Source organism: Oryza brachyantha, chromosome 1 (assembly GCF_000231095.2).
Source record: "Oryza brachyantha chromosome 1, ObraRS2, whole genome shotgun sequence".
Classification (NCBI taxonomy): Eukaryota; Viridiplantae; Streptophyta; class Magnoliopsida; order Poales; family Poaceae; genus Oryza; species Oryza brachyantha.
In genome coordinates this window covers 23190427-23211056 of record NC_023163.2, presented here as the reverse complement: position 1 = coordinate 23211056, position 20630 = coordinate 23190427, and the positions used below count along the sequence as shown (strand labels likewise).

General features: G+C 41.8%; 3 protein-coding genes across 6 annotated transcripts; 1 reads left to right on the top strand and 2 right to left on the bottom strand.

Annotated features, from left to right (window-relative positions):
- Positions 1-8027: 8027 nt before the first annotated feature.
- On the bottom strand, positions 8028-9354 carry LOC102703831. Its single transcript, XM_040527561.1, has 2 exons — positions 9304-9354; positions 8028-9012 (listed from the first exon to the last, which is right to left on the bottom strand). The coding sequence occupies exons 1-2, from the start codon at positions 9352-9354 to the stop codon at positions 8278-8280; spliced, it is 786 nt and encodes a 261-aa protein (XP_040383495.1). The 3' UTR covers positions 8028-8277.
- Positions 9355-10725: 1371 nt separating this feature from the next.
- Positions 10726-14800, bottom strand: LOC102704846 (8-amino-7-oxononanoate synthase-like). 4 transcript variants are annotated; one of them, XM_040519923.1, is made up of 11 exons: positions 14302-14800; positions 13908-14017; positions 13677-13808; positions 13356-13594; positions 13219-13281; positions 13039-13126; positions 12825-12958; positions 12239-12327; positions 11909-12059; positions 11754-11822; positions 10726-11271 (listed from the first exon to the last, which is right to left on the bottom strand). In XM_040519923.1, the coding sequence occupies exons 1-11, from the start codon at positions 14495-14497 to the stop codon at positions 11148-11150; spliced, it is 1395 nt and encodes a 464-aa protein (XP_040375857.1). In that variant the 5' UTR covers positions 14498-14800; the 3' UTR covers positions 10726-11147. The 4 variants fall into 4 exon arrangements, with proteins under 4 accessions (XP_040375857.1, XP_040375858.1, XP_040375859.1 ...); XM_040519924.1 differs by having other exon boundaries at positions 10727-11271; positions 13219-13260; XM_040519925.1 differs by having other exon boundaries at positions 10727-11271; positions 13701-13808.
- Positions 14782-16453, top strand: LOC102704566 (anthocyanidin 5,3-O-glucosyltransferase-like). Its single transcript, XM_006644606.3, has one exon. It carries the CDS (start codon positions 14861-14863, stop codon positions 16274-16276), a length of 1416 nt encoding a protein of 471 aa, XP_006644669.1. The 5' UTR covers positions 14782-14860; the 3' UTR covers positions 16277-16453.
- Positions 16454-20630: the final 4177 nt, after the last annotated feature.

Here is a 20630-nt window from a genome sequence, read left to right as displayed (position 1 = left end):
TAGTGTAGCAGTAACACATTTTAAAGCTTCTATCTAGATGTTCCTGTCTTGGTAATTATAATCTACAGTGGTGGGGTTCTGGAAAGGGGAATTTAGATATTTGGACAGTGTCAAGGTTTATAAATGAACATGATACTTGGGGTCTACCTAATTAGTTCCTAATTGAAGATTTGGAATACTCAACTAATAATGACCCTCTAAAGTGAAAGTGATGCCTCTTCCACCATAGTAATCAGATTGAAATAAAAGTCATGTTATTGTAAATGTTAACCTACTGTGCTCTTTGTTTCTCCCCATGCAATAAATATGAAGTGTTCTTTTTTCTGGCACACACCCAATCCTTGCTATCCCCCATTTCATAATGTACTTCTGTTGGCTAGTTAACATGTCTAGGTGTCGTTTGAAGTTACTACTTGGAGGTACTCTAGGGACCAACATGATTCTCAGAAATTCCTAGCAAGTTTAAAGGGAGAAGAAAAACTTGAGTGTCTCTATGGAGGAAGCACAGGAAAACAACAATAATACTTGGGAATGGAAGTACCAACCTAATATGCCACATGAAAAATATTTGAGGAGTCTTTTCCTTTATTACTAGTGATGGTCTACTGCCTTCAATCTTTGTTAATCCTTGTAAGGTACATGAGATAATTTAGCTACTTTCTGCTGATTATCATATCTAAGAAGATTCAGGATTGGAATCCTGTGATAGATGGTTAGGCGATACTAATTATGGCCTTAAGTCCCTAATTCAACTTCTGTGATAATTTTTTCATGCTTTTAGTTTTTCTTTGTGAACTAATGAATCTTCAGCATTCTTCTCTTGTGGTCGCATGGAAATGAACTGCTGCACCTTCCTTTATCATATTCCATTTTTTTTCTGGCAAGGACCTTTTGCATCTTTTTTCTCAATAGAACTTCTTGTAACTCTAATCGTTTTCTTGATGACTGATTTCATGCAAAATTCTAGAGGGGATATCTATTGGTATCTGAATCCTTTAACATAATGATCAATCACCGATCCGTTATGTATGGTTCAGTTAAAGTGACTTGACTCTGAGTTGTAAACTTGTATGAGAGTTCTACGTATACCTGCAGTAGTAAATCTGTAGACATCCCTGATCCCTGGGCATAAATATTTAAGAGTTCTATGCACTCTCAGTTGTGATCTGCACACATCTATAGACTACTATACCTGCCTATCTTCATCTATGGACCTTCTGAGTTATCACACCTAGGGTCGGTACCTTACATCTTCCGTACCCAAATTAATGAATTATGAGAATGAAACTTTACCTGCTTCAAGATTTATGATAATATATCCAGACTCCCAACCTAGCACATGCTTGTAACAAAAATACTGGACGTAATTAATTTATGTGCATTTTAAGTTTTGATGCTTCATTAGCAGGTTACGTTTCAGCCTTGCAGGACCAAACCAGAAAGCCACGGTCGGTCAGTCTGAAATCTGTAGCTCGTGTATACCGTATACTGTTCTGCTTGCTACTCCATTTGTCACACCGCCTTTTCTTTTTCGGCAGGCAAGGGGCGAACACGGGTATATCGAGAGGGAGGACACTATCACGCCGGTGAGCACTGAGCAGGGGTGACGATGTCGGCGACTCGTAGTACAGGCGGACTGCTACCGTATCCATCCATTGCTGCTTCCGGAATACGCGTCTGCCAGTTTCCATCATGTGAAGCAAGAAGTGGTGTGGCGGTGGAGCTGGAAACGGTCGGCGGGAGTAGGGGACAACGAGCCGGGTGGTTGCCGGTCGGGGTGTGCACACTGTGTGCTGTACAAGTGTACAGAGCGGCAGCAATTGCACAGAGTGGATTTTCTTCAGCAAGGGAGCGAACATGGAAATTTAAGAGCAGCTGGACCCTCAGCCCTCAGGGCATGAACAATGCTCCTACGCAGCGAGTGGTTATAAATCACCACGTAGGAGACGAGTGGTCGTGAATCACCACGTAATAGGATTGCTTAGCTGGAGGAGAGAGGGGGTGAAAGCGAGTGATTTCGGTAAGCACCCTGTGGTTTATGCAGGGCACGATGGCTCCGTCCGAGAAAAGCGTGGGGCCACTTGCGAGGACTTGTGGGCATGGCTTGTGCTGATCGGCGCCGCCGGATCCATAGGCAAAGGGAGTGCCGTTGGCAGTGGGGGCCGGGCCGATGGTGGGGGGGCGTGAAGGAGCATCGCCCATCGCCGACGGAGGGATGGGGAGGAGGTTGGGGATGGCCGAGGAATGGGGAGGGTCGGTGGTGTCAGATGTGAGAGATGGAGAGTTTTTTAAATTGTATCTGATTTTCAGGGTTCTTAACATTATTTTTAGAATTGATATGCAAATTAAAAAACTAAAAGGATTTAAATACAAAATGTGAAAGGCTGATACATGAAATCCTAGATGGAGAGCCTAGAGGGGGGGTGAATAGGCTTCGTGAAAATTTCTTCGAAATGCAACGGATAGTAGGGCCAAACTGTTCAGGCTTAGAGGCTGGACTGTTCGGTCGGCGCTCTCGGGTTGGACCGAGAGCTCTGGCCGGACTGTTCGATCAGTAAAAAGAGAGAATTTAAAAGTTCTCTTTTTCAGTGAAGCTCCTAGAAATGTGGGGAGCTCCTGCGCAGAAGAGGAAGACAGAAAGATCGCAGGAACACAGAGAAATCGGGAAACACAAGAATAAAGACACAAGCAATTTTCTCCTGAAGTTCGGATATTTCTATTCTACTCACCGTTGAGGCGTTTCTGTGAGCGGGATCTCTCTTGATCTTTTCCCTCTCTTGGCTTCCTCCCACAAGGCCAACATTGATATCTGAATTCACACCTTTGAGCTAGCAAGCACTCGATCGACCACCAAGGTCAAGATCAAGCCGCTTCGCTTAGCTCAAGGTTGCAACCCGCTCTACCCTGCAGCCATCTATGAAGAAGCACAAGAATCCACTATGAAACTTACATATTTTCTTACGGAGGTTAGGCACTGACCTTCACAACTTGCTCTCGGGCGATTCACAAGACTTGGAGGCTCGCAGGTGACGCCTACCCGTCTAGGAAATCACTCTCCGAGAGTAATAGACCACCTTGCCTCCACATGCATCCATCTTCACCCAAGAACAACACTAAATCTCTCACTAACCTAAACTCACAATACTAGCCTTGATTCTTGCAATAATCTCTCTAGGAAGTGTTTAGATTAGTGAGGGAGGCTTATGAGGTGCTAGGTTAGTCCTAGGAACCCTATGGTTTGAACTGATAACCTCACCAATGGCTAGAATCCCGAGATTCAATTTATAGTGTTCACACGTCGTGTAGTCGTTGGGAAAAGTGTCAAGGGCCAGACCGTCCGGCTAGGGGGTCGGACTGTTTGACCGACACTTAGGAGAAAGCTGTGAGTAGGGGCCAGACTGTCCGGCTCTGATCGGACTGTCCGGTCCTGCTTCTCTGGAAATTCTCTAAACCTAAGCTTCTAACTCACACGACTCACTCATGGATGTATGTCGCGACTTAGTGACCACTCTTAATATGCACTTTTAATAAGCATATTTGAACCTACTGCTCAAGGACACTTACACAACAAGGAAACAATTTTTTAATCATGTGGTCTTATCCTACGTGGTATGCTGAGACCACTCAACATGGCTATCTACACTATGAATGCCCTCGGATCTCAGCTAATCAGCTTACACGGGCGTCTGTACTTCGTGATATGGATGTTAGACTTAAATTGGTACCAAAGCAAGGTCGATGACGAAGATCGGCGATAGCTCCAAGAGCGGTGAACGTGTCGTCGCCAACTCCGGCGTGGTGGAGCTGACCAGTGCAAACTGCCATGTTTGGGCTTTGGTCATACAAGTGTTGCTGGAGGCATTGGAGCTCTGGGATGTTGTGGAGGCCGCGTCCAAGTATTGCACCAAGGATCGGCATGTGCTCGACGCCATCCTCCGCGGGGTGCCGTTCGAGATAAAGGCGACACTCGCAGTTAAGAAGACGAAGGAAGCTTGGGACGCCATAAAATCGATGCGGGTGGGCGATGATTGCGTGAAGGCCACGAGTGTGCAGCGCCTCTGGAAGGACTTCGAGGGCATCATCTTCACAATGGCGAGTCGGTGAGCGACTTCGCCATGCGCATCAACATGGATGAGATGCTTTTTTTTCTTGTTCTTTTTAGAGAGAGAGAGAGAGGGAAAGAGAGAGAGAGATGGCCAGATGGGGTGGTACATCAGTAGATGGGAGTTCCGTAGTAGTTGCGTGCAAATACTGTTGCAATTTTCTGCCTTGGTGCATGGTGCAGTAGCGTTGTACTGGAGTGGTCCCTCACGCTCGATGATCAGAGCTGCGACCATGGTAACGATGCTGCGGTGAGCGGGTGATTATTTCTTTTCTACCACTACCCTTCGTACCCTTTTGTCTTTGTCTCTCATTTCGTACCAGCGAAGTGTATATGGCACGTTCTTCCGCTTCTTGTGAAATTGTGGTGTGCTACGCCCTACTACGTTCGTCCATTATTTTGCCAGAAATTAAAACCCCGATGAACCAACGGCATCCTCGGGTAATTCAACCAATTTTGAGCAGAGCGAGATAAAAATATAATTAGATTTAATATATAACTCTTATATATTTTTATATAAAAAATAATTATAGTTTTTATGAAGTTGAAAATATTATTAAATTTAATATACAATTGTTAAAACAGAAAATAAAATTAGATTCTATATTTGAATCTTTCTTTCTTTTCCATGCATACCATTGTAACTTAATTACAACTTATTTTAAAAGTGAAATTATATTTGATATATGACTTTTAACTTATATATATATATATACACACAATTGTATTTTGTATATAATCTGAACTCATTATGAGCTTGTTTATGGGAGCTTTAGATTCTAAGAAGTAGCAGTTTGGCAGCCAGCTTCTGAGAATCTGGAAAAACTACTAAACCCAGTTTCTGGATTCTTAGTTCATTTTTTAGAATTTGTAAGTACAGATTCTCAGAAGTTGTGGACCATTTGGGGCAGCATCTAGCAGAAGCAACTTTTGAGAAAAGCTACAAGTGGGAGAAGCTCCCCCCAAACAGGTCCTATGATTCAATGGATCAAAAAATTTCTTTTCTTTTCTTTTTGCATTAATGTGAGAATTTATATTCCTTCAGAGTAAACATGATGGCTACCTTTCAAGCTATCTTTGTAATACAATAGATTCCGAACCTTACTTAGTGAACATGCCTTATATTTTTGACATTTTTTAGAAAAAAAATGAGTCAGTAGTTCTTCTTTAACCTTATGAGTACGCGAAAAATAAGTCATAAACCTTATGACCCAATTTGAAACACGGCCCAATCTCACTTACCTCGGCTCAAAGATTTGAGAAAAAACTCTTCTATACCCTTCAAAATGTACCAAATGCCTCGTATATGTATGAACTTTACTTATTGTTGTGTAGTTAGAGGTAACGGAGTGGGTTTTGATTTTGAGTCGTACATAACGAATTTTATCAAAGATACCAGGCATGCTATTTCACGGTCTCTAATAGTATAATATGATCATAATTTATTTTATAATGTATTTTAACAAATCCAAAATTAATATAACATGAAAGTACTTTTAAATAAAATCCAATGACACTGTGCTTACTTTAATAATTAGTCAAACAATTGGTGATGGTGGACGGTGAATCTACCATCCACCATCTCTCAGAACTTTGACATGTGGGATCACTGTACATTTTTCTTTCAAATTAAGGATATGTTTCGTTAGCTGGACATCTCTAGATGAAAGATAATCATCTAGTTGTTGGATGTGTTTGATTTATATCTCTATTTATAATTATGTGCTTGATTGACTGGATATCCTGAATGAGAGATAGTTGTCCAATTTTTTTTGATGTGTTTGATTAATGAGTGAAGGTAGATAGCGCAACCGAGGAAATAAATATTGTGTACCAGGCAAATTGAATGGATGAGCTTAACCACCCTCACTAACTGAGATCATTGGTGATTGTTTAGTTATAATTGACATATTTATCATTAATTAGTAATTACCAATTTTAACTTAGGGTTAATTAGGGATAATAGATATATTTTGTTGTTAATTGATACCAATTGCACCAAGATATATGATAATTAATTTATATAAGTATTTAGTAGTAAACAATATGTTAATCCCAGCCACCCTCATCTCTCCAACAAAACAAAAAAAGATCATCATATGTATCTAACCAAACACATAATTGATCATCATATCATTGAAAATATGAATGATCGTACCCCACTCCACATCAACCATCAACCAAACGCACCCTAAATTTAGAGAAAACCCCCTCTAAATTCAAAGTAGATTTTCTCTTTGCAACACGTTGACATGGTTGTTTTAATTCCGTAATAACAAACGACGTACGGCATCATGCTAGTAAACCTCGTATTTTTCTTTTTTTTTAAGGAGGGAGTAATACGCAGTAACTGAATTGAACTGGCACTTGAAATATACCCGAGGTGACGCGGATACCCGATCACAGTAGGGGCCGACTCCAACGAGGCGGCCGGAGCATGGGTGGAGGCGGAGCGCGGTGGGCGGTGTGGCCGGCAACGCGAGTAGGTAAATTGGATGCTTGATCACATCGAAATTTTGCCGTTTTGGGCCCGGCGAGGGGAATGCAAATCGGAGAGAGGGTCAGAAAGTATATGAGGAGGAGCTTCCGTGGTGGACACTATAGTCCTTGCAGTTGCAGACTTCCAGTTCGCTCTGAATAAAAATTGGCGCCATGAGAGTTTACGGTTAGACTTGTCATTTTCCAGATTTGGGAGGACAATTGGACGCAATAGTTGCAGTTTGTTTCAGCCCAATATGAATACTGGCCCATAAATGCCATATCTGGTGCAACATTAGGGTAATTGATCGAACAGTCAGCTTGAAAATGTTCCACCACAGTGAACACTGCAAACGTACGATAAATTTCAATGCAAAAATCATAAACTTCTAAATCAAATTGAAAGGAGAATCCCCTGGTTCACCTAGGGGCATAGTTGAGATTTTAGACGCTTGTTACTGCCTCCGTCCAGAAAGAGTGCATTTTTTACTGTTTATGTTGTGAACATTTGACTGTTAAGCGTTAGTCTTATTTAAAAAACTTTATACTTTTATTTTTATTAGATGGTAAAACATGAATAATACTTCATGTGCTACATGAATAATACGTGCTACTTTTTTTAAAAAAATTAATAATTTTTTAAATAAGACATACGGTCAAATGTTGACATAAAAAATATAAATACAATTAAATTAGGACAGAGACAGTCTTTTTTTAGAGCAGGTAAACCAGCTATAAGCATATTTTAAAGAGACAAGAGGGGAGAGAGAAGAGAGATGAGTTACTAATTTATAGCCAGCTGCACACGGGCTCCAAGACAAAATATGTGTATGACATGTGGGATCATGTATTAATATCTTGTAGCTAACTATTGTATGAATTGACTATTAGATTGACTATAGATGAATTAAAACAAGTAGTTAGCTAAGCATGCAGTGTCGGGAATCACACCGCCCATCGAGTTTGAAGGCTGCTACTATATAAATGTGATCATTACATCAGATTTTTAAAATTTATCAGGGTGTACCTTTTGAGTTTTTACAAGACAAACGACATATTTATAAATAAAAAAATTATGGATAAAACCTTTATATACGTGTTCATAGCAATATAAAAACTAAGACTGTAAAATAAAATTCGGTGAAAAATCTCAAAATCAACTTCAAATTTAAGGTTAAAAATTTAAATTTGACTTATAAATATAAGCAAAAGTCAAAAGATGGGATGCCAATTTGTTTATATAATTCAAAACTGTGCTAAGCAGACACACATGGAAGCAAGTATGGTTGTTGACCTACCAAAACTGCCATGGTAACGATGATGCACACTGAGTAACATCAGAAAAGGAAGTATAGAAGCAGGCATGGTTAGCCTCTGGTATAGCCTACCAAACTTGCCAGTGCAACGAATTGGAGGGGTTGATTACTGATCATCCTACCTACAAAACCGTTCCATGAAAAATGAAAAAAAAAGATAATTAATCGACTGTTCGGTTTTGTCCTTGTAACTCATGATTTGGAGTTCGTTCAGAATATCCCAGGTATACATAAAAATGGTAATTAAAGCATCATGCTAGAACCCAAGATACGACGACGCAAGAAAAAGTGAAAAACCAAAAATTGACACAAAAATACCATCCAGGACAGCATGAGCCTAACACGATCGACGGGCCGGGCCGGACCCATGGCGAGTGGTGATCAGCTGACGCTAGCGACGCAGTCCGTGCTCTTGCTCTGCGCGGTGGAGAAGGCGCCCACCTCCAGCGTGATGGAGCAGTTCATCTTGATGTCCAGATCCCTCTTGTAGATCCCCAGCACGTCCACCCTCCCGCTGATCTCCGTGTAGCTGGTGAGGTTGTAGTCCTGGCCGAGGATGAGGTCGGTGGCGTTGACGTTGCGGGAGACGCGGTCGGCGAGCACGTCGAGCGTGACGTTCATCCGCACGGTGCGGTCGGCGCCGACCTCGCCGTCGGGGGCGTACGCCACGCCGACGGTCTCCCCGGCGTAGTAGAAGTCCGTCTCGCTGCGGCCGAACCGGAACGACGCCACGTTCGGGTTCTTGATGGAGATGTCGGCGTTGAGCGTGGCGTTGACGGACAGCGGGTGCCTCGCCGCCGTGCCCAGGAAGTCGGTGTCGAGGTCCTCCAGCGTGACGCGGTTCATGGTCAGCACGGGGTCCTTCACCCTGAACACGGTGAGCGCGAGCGCGAGGATGACGACGCCGACGGCGACTGCGGAGGCGACGCAGCAGCCGCCGCACCAGATCACGCACCGCCGCCTGCGGAGGTACTGCGGGGAGCGCTCGCGCTTGTCGGTGCCCGCGCCGGCCGCCGCCGCCTCCTCCACGTCGCCGGCCTCCGGGTGGACGGACGGCGACGGCAGAGCGAGCGGCCTCGCCGGCTCGTTCTTCTCGGTCTCCATGGCGCGCGCCACCTGGCTAGTGGCGAAGCTTAGCTATCGATGTGATCTCAGTGAGCGAGGGCGCGGAGCCTGTGTCTGTCACGTTTGGCACGGCGGCGTGCGCGTGGTCTTTATTGTACCGGTAGATTTTGCGCCTGGTCTTTGTGGGCGGGCTACGGACCGGTGCGTGTCGCGCGCGGCTACGCGCGGAGCGGGGCAAGCACGGGGGGGGGCTTGTTGACCTCGCCATCTATGGGTTGCCGCTTAATCAATGGGGCTTTGGCTGACACAAATTGACTCTCGGACTTTCATCATCCGAGTCACCACTCTTGTAGCCTCGTTTCCAAACGAATTGTCGAATCCCTTGAAGTCCATACACGTCAGGTAGTGCACTAGCATATGGCTAAAGAATTCCATATTTCTATGCGAGTGAGGTCATACCGTTTGGTATGCAGTGGTTGCTTCTTTTTAAGGGTTTGCTGCTGCTACTTGTACCTATATCTTTTTCTTATACTTATGTTTATAATTAATTAGTTAAAATTTTAATTTTTAACTCTAAATTTAGAATTGATTTTGAAATTTTTCCACCGAAGTTTATTTTTTATCCTTGACGTTAAAATCGCTAAAAATACGTGTATAAAAGATTTATTGATAAAATATTTTTCATTTGTAAACATCATTAGGTTTTTTCCAAAAAAATCAAACAATCACCACCCGTGGCATAACTGAAATTGAACAACTATTTGTGTGCACTAAGGATGTAAGTGGGTCAATCCATCAACTCATTTATAGACCAATTAAATGGGTACCCTGATGAATTATCCGCTTAATTGGTCTATAAACGGGTTCACAGCCTAACCCACTTACACCCCTAGGGTGCACTGTGCAATTTGCCTGGCCGGTAAGTCTCCATGGAGCGTAGACAGTTGTTTTGTGTGGAATTTAGCAGGTCCACAACTCCACATACTGTGTATTCTATACGACGGAAGTTGTAAAACTGACGAGCTGAAGGACTGAAGGAATTGCAAACTTGCAATCCGCATAGTAAACTGCGAAGCTGTTTGGTCGCAGAAAGGATGCTGTTTTCGCCAACAGACTTCAGGCTTATTAGTTTGACCCTAAGCACTTGACTTGGTACACTATTATGGGCAGTTTAATACGAGAACGTTTGATCTTGGGTTTTCGCCAACGGAAATTATTTTTGTTGAAACATTTTTTTATCAAATGACAAAACATTTGAAGTATTTTTGTTGAAACATTTTTTAAATCAAGTTGTGAAACATATCAAACGTTTCTCAACAATACGACGCAACAACGTCGTATGTTTTGCTAGAGTCCGACCCTAGTTGTTTGCAATTTAACTTACACTTCATAGTCCGAATATACGCATGTTTCTCTCGCGTAATGTTCAGGAGGAGTGTCGAGCCAAACGTTATATTTGCAAATAAAACATAATTTATAAATAAAATTTTTATATACATGTTTTAGTGACCTAATAACAAAGGTTGAAAAATTAACTACAATAAAAACTTCAAAATGAAATCTAATTTTTTAATCTAAATTTTGGTTTATAAGCAAAGACGTGGGTGAAAAACTGAAAATCTCAATGATGATATGCCGATTACATATGCAATCTCCCAGATCTCAACACCTACATATGCGCATCTTCTATAGCGTAATCTCCAAAATCTCAGCACGTGATAAGGTGACACCGCGAACTGATGTACGCCTTTTTTTTTTTTTTTTGCCTACGGGCACAGCGATGCTTTTTACTGAGCAGTGTAAGATCACATGATTTATTATCTGGCTCCACATTTCCACAACTTCATGATGTTGCGCTAGTGTAGTGTGTAGGATGGATTCATGTCGTGTAATCTCCAAGACTCCAAATGACCAAACACGACGGGAAGGTAATATTAATCGGTCAATTTTCCGACTCATTTTTAATAAATAGCAAAGGCAAAATGAATAACTTTAACTTCCTTTATCCAATTTATAGGGCACCAGGAGATCATATACGTTGTGCCGTGATGCAATCGTACAAATAAATGAATGTATGCAAATAACCGTGTTAACCAGAATCAACTTATCCCCATTTCATCATATCAACCAGCAAGGCACAAGCAAGTGTGTACTTCCTACAGATTGAAACTGAATTCTCCGACGGATTAAAGTTTTGCCGCCATAACACACGTCTGCTCAGCATGTTTGTCAGGGAGCCAGGGTGACAGAGCATCGACCAGCCTTTTGATGTCATCCGAGGAATGAGAAGCACTGAGAGTTATTCGCAACCTGGCAAGAGATTGATAGGAAACCAAAACCTTTAAGCTTGGTCCGTGTACAAGTCGTTGCTCGTTTGCAATATGATCAAAGTAAGGCTGTCTCATACAGTACAGCAATATCTAGCAGGGATAACACCTACAGGGAGCACGCTGCCGTAGTACAAGAAAGCAGGAGTGGATTTTAAACCCTCGAGGGGATATCCTCTCGTCTGTTGCATGCTATCCAAATAGTCATTAAAAAATTTGAAAAAAAATAAGGATAGATTAATATAAGATATATCACTACACAAATATGCAAGTTCAAATATGACTTCTACAATCGATAACAAAAATAACAAGGTTTAAAATCTACTCCCATTTTGTAGCAATTAATTCAGTCGTTTATGCCTTAAATATCGATAAAAAAATTAGATAATATTTTAACCCTTTAATCTTAGCTACCTCGAACACCAGCGCAATGATAGAAAATGACGCGAGAAGAAATACTACAACCTGCACGAGTTTTGTGGTACCGTGGGTGGTCGAATTGGTGTAACATGAAACCCAGATCTTAGCATATGCCTGCGGATTTGTAATTTAATTAAAATATTAGAAACATAAAACAAGCAGGACTAGCAATATGGTATAAAAATGGAACAAGTGATAACCTGCCAGCCCTAAGTGCTGCTTCTTCACTTCCAACTACTACGGAAATTATGGGACTAGTTATCTTGAGTTTGGTCAAAGAAGCAAAATACTGCACATGCCTCCAGATCACTGATCTCCGCCATCTCTCTTTCCTTGAGACATGGAGAGCCGCTGAAATAATTAGAAAAGATCCCAAGAATGAGCTATTATCTTCCTGTTATGCACAAGTGTTTTATTGAAATCTTCATTCTTACTACTAAGCAACTAATGTGAAATTAATACAGTAGCATGTTATGCCTTTTGCTCATAAAGAAATGTTGGTATAATTTAATATTGGATGTGAATAATACCATGCACAGAGGCAACTACCGGCACTGGCAAAGCAGTTGAAAATATGAATGAGCGGCCACGCGATTGAATTAGCCTCTTCCATCGGTTGCTGCACAAACATATTTCAAATCATTACTCATGGAGTCAGAAATTATCAAGGTAGATTGTGCTATGCACTCAAAATATAGAGAAGAGACGCAGTCTAGTGCTCACAAGTCACAATCTGTGTGCAAAATAGTGATAACTATTTGCATGTGAAGCTATAACCATATGGCTCTGCAATGCAAATTTACCATAAACCAGATGACACTATCAAGACATACAGGTGTATAAAAGTGTCTGCAACTAAAAGGTACGGTCTGATGTCTGATGCAGCTATCCAGGCGTATGCTCCCACACTCATATTGGCTTTGATGGTTAATTTGATGGGCATGTTATTCTGTTAATATATTTGAAGTAATATATGTCCAATTGTCTCAGATATTCTGTGCATATGTAGTCCTTTATTTGTAAGACATACATGCTTCACTCCAGTCTAAAATAATATACAATCATAGCATCTCTTTCCTTACCATATAACATGGGTATGACTTGATAATACATTACCTGCATACTATAAAACCACCCTGGCAGCCAGCAGCCTTACTTAGGGTACCAACACTTATGTCAATGTCATTTTCGCATCCAAACAGCTCCGGTGCACCACCACCATTCTTGCCGCAAACAAGTGTTCCATGTGCCTTGAAAATGAAAATTTCTACATAACGTGCTTACTGTCAAGACCAATAAAAATCTACTTGAGTGGAGATAAAATACTAACATCATCGATGACCAACAGAAAACCATACTTTCTGCGTAATTCGACAAGTTCAGGTAACGGAGCAAAATCACCATCCATGCTGAACAGGCTGCATTTAATCAACAAAAGGTAGCTTCAGAGTTTGATATTCTGATACTATGCATAAGCAGACAACTCAATTTACTTGGAAACATTACTTGCCTGTCTGTGACAACAACCTTCTTTTCCGTAGAGCAACTAGACCTGCACATGAAAATATGTAATCTTTGATATGGTTAATAGATAACTCAGTTAGTTGTTAATTTATGTATGTTATGGCAGGAAAGTAAAAAACATACAGTAGGAAATCAAGATGATGCATGTCACAGTGCCTGTAGACAAATGCTACTACTTCCTGCTGTCGTTCAACAAGACGAATTCCATCGATGATAGAAGCATGGTTGAGAGCATCCGAGAAAACTGCGATTCTCTCAACCTCTGCAGGTTTTCTCCCAACAGACAAAAGAGAGCTTACGCTTCCCAGAGCAGTCATCACAGCCATGTTGGCAGAAAATCCTGTAGGGCAAAGAAGGCAATCCTGCAGAAGAACTCCGTAGTAAGAATGAATAACTTAAAAATAGTGGTTACTTCATATTATTTGTGCAAATACAGGTGTTCACATAAATTAAAATGCAATACTGGACCTCCTTTTTCTTCAACTCTGCCAAAGATTCTTCTACCAATTTGTGATAAGTAGTATAGCCACATATCAAGGCAGAGCCCCTCGGCCCCATGCCGTACTCTTGAGCTGCCTAGCAAACAGAACATGGTGTTTGTCAAATCAAACACTAATTCAGTATACACGAAACTTTATAGATCAATCGATGGCCAGAGGTACAGAATTAGCACACCTTCACTGCAGCCTTGCGGATTGCAGGATGAGAGCTGAGGCCCATGTAATCATTCCCGGAGAACAGGATGAGCTTCTCAGCCATCTCCTCTTGACAATCCGCCTCACCACCTAATCAACCAAACTTGCTCATGAGTCATGAGCAAAGTCACTACTTGAAAACCCAAATTCAAAACGATACAAACTATATTTCGATGAAATAGGTAGATTCTTGAGCTCTTTTGTTTCTTTTCGAAAGTATTAAAGGCCATCGGCCACAGATAGTACAAGTTAAATGGAATTGTCTTGCGGACAGCTATTACAATTTACAAAGAAGAAAGGGGGTGAAAATGAGCTGAATTTTGATATCCATGCACGTTGAGAAATAAAAGATGACACAAAAGATCTGTACGGACCTTCCGCGAGCCATTGGAGGAGGGTTGCGTCGTCGAGCCGGATCTCGACGGCGGCGCGGTCCCATGGGCCGGGGCCGTCGAAGGTTTCAGGCGGCGCAGGCGGTGGCGCGAGGGCGATTGGACGCGTGGCGCGCAGGAGGTTCATGGACTGCAGCCTCGCGAGCGCGGCGTCCACGAGCGCGTCCCACTGTGCCATTCCGTCGAACAGAGGCGGGCAGGTGCTGCCTCCCGCGGGCGGGACGGAGAAGATGCCGCGAGGAAAATGCGCAGTCACGCACACCGAAGTGGACGCTGGACGCAGTGACGCACTCGCACACGGAGCAGTTACAGGAGGAGCCCATTTTATTACGCTGCGGATTTCCCGCCTTCGTGGCAGGAAAACGTAAAACCTCCGTGCAAGGAAAATTAATTAGTCTATTTCCCGCTTTCGCGGCCGGGAGACGTGAGCTTCACCTGCAAGAAAAGGAAATTTAGTGGAGTCGAAAGTCTCACCAGTGCGGCAGTGCCCACATCACAACACGACTACACGAGGAAGGTGAGAGCTCCCGAGCGACTTCCAATGGAGTCCAAGCCCAGCCGCAGCGTCGACGTCGTCGTGCTGTACGCCGGCATGGGCGTGGGCCACCTGCTCCCCATGGTCGAGCTCGCCAAGCTCTTCCTCAGCCGCCGCTTCGACGTCACCATCGCTGTCCCAGCCACCCCAGGATCCGCCGCCACGGGATCCCCCACCATCGCTGGCATCGCCGCCTCCAACCCCTCCGTCACCTTCCACCACCTCCCGCCGCCTCCGTCCTACGCCGACCCCGACCCGAACCCCCTCCTGCTCATGCTCGACGTGCTCCGCCTGTCGGTGCCCTCCCTCGTCTCGCTCCTCGGATCGCTCCCCTCCGTCTCGGCGCTTGTCCTCGACATATTCTGCGCCGAGGCAGTCAACGCCGCGGCGGCGCTCCACGTCCCCGCTTACATCTACTTCACCTCGTCGGCGAACACCTTCGCCACCTCCCTAGGCCTGATGTACCACGACTCCACGACTACCGCCTCCCTCAAAGACATGGGCAAGGCGGTCCTCCGTTTCCCCGGCGTCCCGCCGGTACGGGCATCGGACATGCCGTCCACCTTGCAGGACAGAGAGAGCCGGTTTTACAAGGCGCGGACCAAGCTTTACGCGTGCGCCATGGAGTCAAGCGGCGTGCTGCTCAACACGTATGAGTGGATCGAAGCGAGGGCCGTGGGCGCGCTCCGGGAGGGAGCTTGCTTCCCGGGCCGCCCGACGCCGCCGGTGTACTGCGTCGGGCCGCTGGTAGGGTCAGGCAAGGAAGAAGAGCGGCACGCGTGCCTCGCGTGGATGGACTCGCAGCCGGCGCGGAGCGTGGTGTTCCTCTGCTTCGGCAGCATGGGCTCCTTCTCGGCGGCGCAGCTGAAGGAGATCGCCCGCGGGCTGGAGCGCTCTGGCCACCGGTTCCTGTGGGTCGTGCGGAGCCCGCGTCAGGACCCGACCAACCTGCTCGAGCGGCTGCCGGAGCCAGACCTGGCGGCGCTGCTCCCCGAGGGGTTCATGGAGAGGACAGCGGACAGGGGGATGGTGGTCAAGTCATGGGCGCCACAGGCCAAGGTGCTGCGGCACGCGGCGACGGGCGCGTTCGTCACGCACTGCGGCTGGAACTCGACGCTGGAGGGGGTCGCATCGGGCGTGCCGCTGCTGTGCTGGCCGCTGTACGCGGAGCAGTGGCTGAACAAGGTGCTCATCGTGGAGGAGATGAAGGCCGGGGTCGTGATCGACGGCTACGACGAGGAACTGGTGCGCGCGGAGGAGGTGGAGGCGAAGGTGAGGCTGGTGATGGAGTCGGATGCAGGGGAGAAGCTCCGGGAGAGGCTGGCCATGGCGAAGGCGAAGGCCGTGGAGGCGCTCGCGGAACATGGGCCCTCGCGTGTAGCGTTTAACGAGTTTCTCGATCGTTTGGTGAATTCCGAGTGATCGATGATCATTCGGCATTCGAGTGAGATGTTTGGTATCGAAGTAAGATCAGTTGTACTCAGGTCTCAGGCTCACCTTCTGCTGCACCGTTTCCGGTTTCCATAAGAGCAATAAAAAGTACCAGTACTTGCACTCTGGAAGCAGTTTTTACCGTACGACATTCATCCGTTACTTGCATGTCATCTAAAAATATAAAAAAATTTAAAAAGATAGATAAATATGAGTTATACCACTCTGCAAACATACAAGTTTAAATTCAACTTTTATAAGTTATAGCAAAAATAACAAAAATAATTATGAATATGCGCATACTTGGTTTCAATTTTTTTATTTGTTTCCTATAACTTCTAGAAGTTAAATTTAAACTTGCATATTTGTGGTGTGATATAACTCTTATTAATCTATCTTGTCAATTTTTTTATTTTTTAATAATAATTACATAGCATGCAAACACACGGGTGGATGTCCACCCATATGCTAAAAATTGTTTCCCCTTGCACTCTGTTTTCTACTTTACATTCTGCCCGACAGTGTCCAGTTCATTCATTGACAGATATACTCCCTCCGTTGCTGAAAAAAAAAATCAATCTCTTGATTTTCGTGTTTAGTTTTTAACCATCTGTCTTGTTTGAAAAATTTTGAAGAAATTTTTAAAAAATTAGTCACACATAAAATACTATTCATGCTTTATCATCTAATAAAAACAAAAATATTAAACATAATTTTTTAATAAGACAAAAAGTCGAACATTGTATCTAAAAACTGAAAAATTGATTTGTTTTAGGACGGAGAGAGTAAGACTCTAGTGTTTTTATTTTTAAGAAAAGAATATTTTTTCACCCTGCTCTATACCAAACTGAATATATGCAATTTTTTTTAAAAAAATTAAGAACTTAAACACTCAAATAACCCTGTCTAAAATTGACGTTCATATGAGATTCCAATTCAGGGCCTGTATGTTACTCAGCGTACTCAAGGACGCACTGTCCAACTGTACAGGGGTGGATTGTTTAGGTGTTTTATGAAAAAAAAGACAAATGATATTTACAAATAAAAAATAATTTATGAATAAAAAATTTATATATGTATTCTTAGTTATCTGAAAGCCAAAATTGCAAATAAACTTCGATAAAAAAAGCCTCCAAAAAACGCCGTAAATTTAATGTTAAAAATTTAAATTTTGGGTTATAAGCATAAGAGAAAACATAGGATAATAGCCGTTTTGTTTATTTTGGGACAGAGGCGGTAATGTCTTCATTTTTTCCTGAGGTACGCTTCGTGAATCTTTTGTTTTTGCTCTTTCTTGCAGCAAAGACCGATCAATCAATCAAGTGGTCCTACTCCACACTCCAAAATTACATAACACCGGAACTCAATATTCATATGCAACGTTTGCTCAAAATATGATAAAAATATAAAAAAATATCTCATAACATCTAATAACCGCATACCGAGGACGACGACGACACCATGTATTTGGAAGCTTCAACCCCCGCCTAGAGTTTGCTCCATTAATTAGGTACACTTGTGAGTGCAACTCATGTATTGTGCCTTGCTAGTATACTTCCCTTTTTGGACGGCCTTGGTCAGTTGGCTGGTCGGTCCATGATGGCATCATCAACACCTGCGAAATCGCGAATACGTGTGTTCGAACGGCCGTGCACGCAACGCACAGCTAGCCACAGCGAAAACAACGTGAGCAGACCGTAGCGAAGCAAATCACAGCATGCCGTAGTGACGCAAATCATTGTCATTGTTTTCCAGAAAAAAGAAAAAGTAAGCTTCGCCTAGTGATTAAATGTTTTAAAAAAATAATTTCATTTATTAAATTCGGTCACTATGATGATAATGTGAAGGTATGCATGTAAGCCAAAAATTTCATACGCACTTTTCTCCTTAAACCCATGCATTTGCGTGCGTATTTGATGGTAGAAAAATTCAAACAGTTTAATGAATATCAAAAGCGAAAACACTATCCTTGCTAGCAGTGTCGTTTTCGGAAAAAAAACATTATAAGTACTGGCTGTGTCGTGTCGAGTTCTGTTCGTCACGTGCTTTACGGCTTTGGAGGGGACAATGCAGACAAAACACAATGATGTGCGTGAGAGATGTAAAGACTACTCGCGCCGTTCAAAAGTATAACCATTTATACATATAATATATTATTACATAAACATAATGTTAATTATTTCAATGATTTTAAAACTAATCAGGTACTTAAATAAAATCTAATCTATCAAAACTTAAAAATTAATCCCAAAAGTAACTTAAAAAAGGAGTCTTTTGACATACTCATAGTCTAGACTACCCAACATAAAAATACTTATATTTTTAAACGAGGTATTATTCACCGCCGATGTTGATATCTTATCAATACTCATATTTTGGAACATGAGTATTATTCGTTGACATCTTCTTAAGCCGCATTCGGCAATACAACATCTCATCCCAGATTCGCTTGTTTTTTACGTACACGTTTTTCAAAATGCTAAATGATGTATCTTTTTACAAGAGTTTCTATATAAAACTTAATTTTAAAAAAAATCATATTAATCTATTTTATATTTTTAATACTTATAATTAATTAATCATGTATTAATCTATTAATACGTTTTTTTATGACTAAACAACCTCAACTTACCACATGCCGAACACGGCATTGTACTACGGTTGAAGTGGTTAAAATGCTTATATTTTTGAAACGGACGTATTATTCACCACCATCACCGCCTCCTTCGTCAGTGAATAAGATAGTCAACATACGGAACCTTCTGTAGCCACATGCCATCGTGCCAACATGCTACTGTACCAGGGGCTGTTTCGGTTGGAAAAACTTTTAACTCATAAAATAGATAAAATGTAGAGGAATAGAAACATTATTATAATCAATCCATATCGTTTTTTCAAAAAAAATTGAGTGGATGAAAAGTTGTAGTAAAGAAAAAAATCTTTTGTTTTTTATTTTATTTCTACAAACTGAATGACAATTATAAGAATTATTCATTAGGAGAGTTTGGATCTCTGGCTCTCTGCGTCACTGCTTCTACCATACTGCCCAGTCATATATGAATCTCACGTGCTATTTGACCCATATGTTAGTAATCGGTACTACAAAGGATTCAATTAGCACTCATATATTTTTGCTTTTGCTTATATTTATAAGTTAAAATTTAATTTTACAATCTTAAATTTGGAATTGATTTTGAGGTTTTCCACTAATGTTTATTTTACCTTCGCTTTTAGGTCGATAAAAATATATGTATAAAATTTTTATTCATAAATTATTTTTTTAACATGCCATTACAATCACCCACTAGGAATATATATATTTTTGTTTTGGCTCGAATAGTGTACTATTCAGACTCAGCGGAGGGTTATTACAAGCGATGATGTACTGTACTATCTCCGATTGAATTTTTTTAGTTACAACGTTTGACCATTCATCTTATTTAAAAACTTAGTACAAATATAAAAATACTAAGTCATGCTTAAAGTTCAGTAAGTCACAAGCATAATATTTTCATAATTTTTTTAATAAGACAAATAGTTAAACATTATAAGAAAAAAATCAAACATCTTGCATTATGAAACGGAGGGAGTAGAAGCGTGCTACAACCATAGTTGGAAAAAACTATTGAGAATGGACATTACGAATGAAAAAAAACGTATTCCATCCGTATCATAATTATCATAACGTAAGAGGTTTGACTTTTATTTGTAATGTTTGATCATTTGTCTTATTTAAAAAATTATGAAAATATTATTTATTTTTCCTGTGACTTACTTTATTATCAAAAGAACTTTGAGCACGACTTATCATTTTTATATTTGTATTAAATTTTTAAATAATACAAATGATCAAACGTTGCAACTAAAAAAGTCAAGCATCTTACATTATGAAATTATGAAATAGAAGTAGTATAAGATATAAAACTGTGAAAAAAGTTTGCACACCTGGAAGAGTTGCCATGCGTGCACCCAAAGACCAAATGGCCATTTTTGTGCTTGTGATATACTCCCTCCATTTCATTAGATTCATATGAATCCTAATGAATCTAGACACACATATAAATTATATACATTTATCAATTGATAAATTTAGACAAGTCTAAAAAATTATACAATATGAAACGGAGGTAGTAGAAACATTCTAAGGTCTGTTTTAAACGTCTGCTCAAGAGTATATGCTTAATTTGCATTTTATTTTATCCAATAAAACTATTACAATGTACTCCTCTGGTTTTACTACAATAATGCTCCTATATTTAGATTTCTAAATTTAGTTAGTTTGTCACATAGGCAAGACTCCCCACAAATTTTCCTAACACCAATGGCGTCTGAAGGCGGTGCCCTG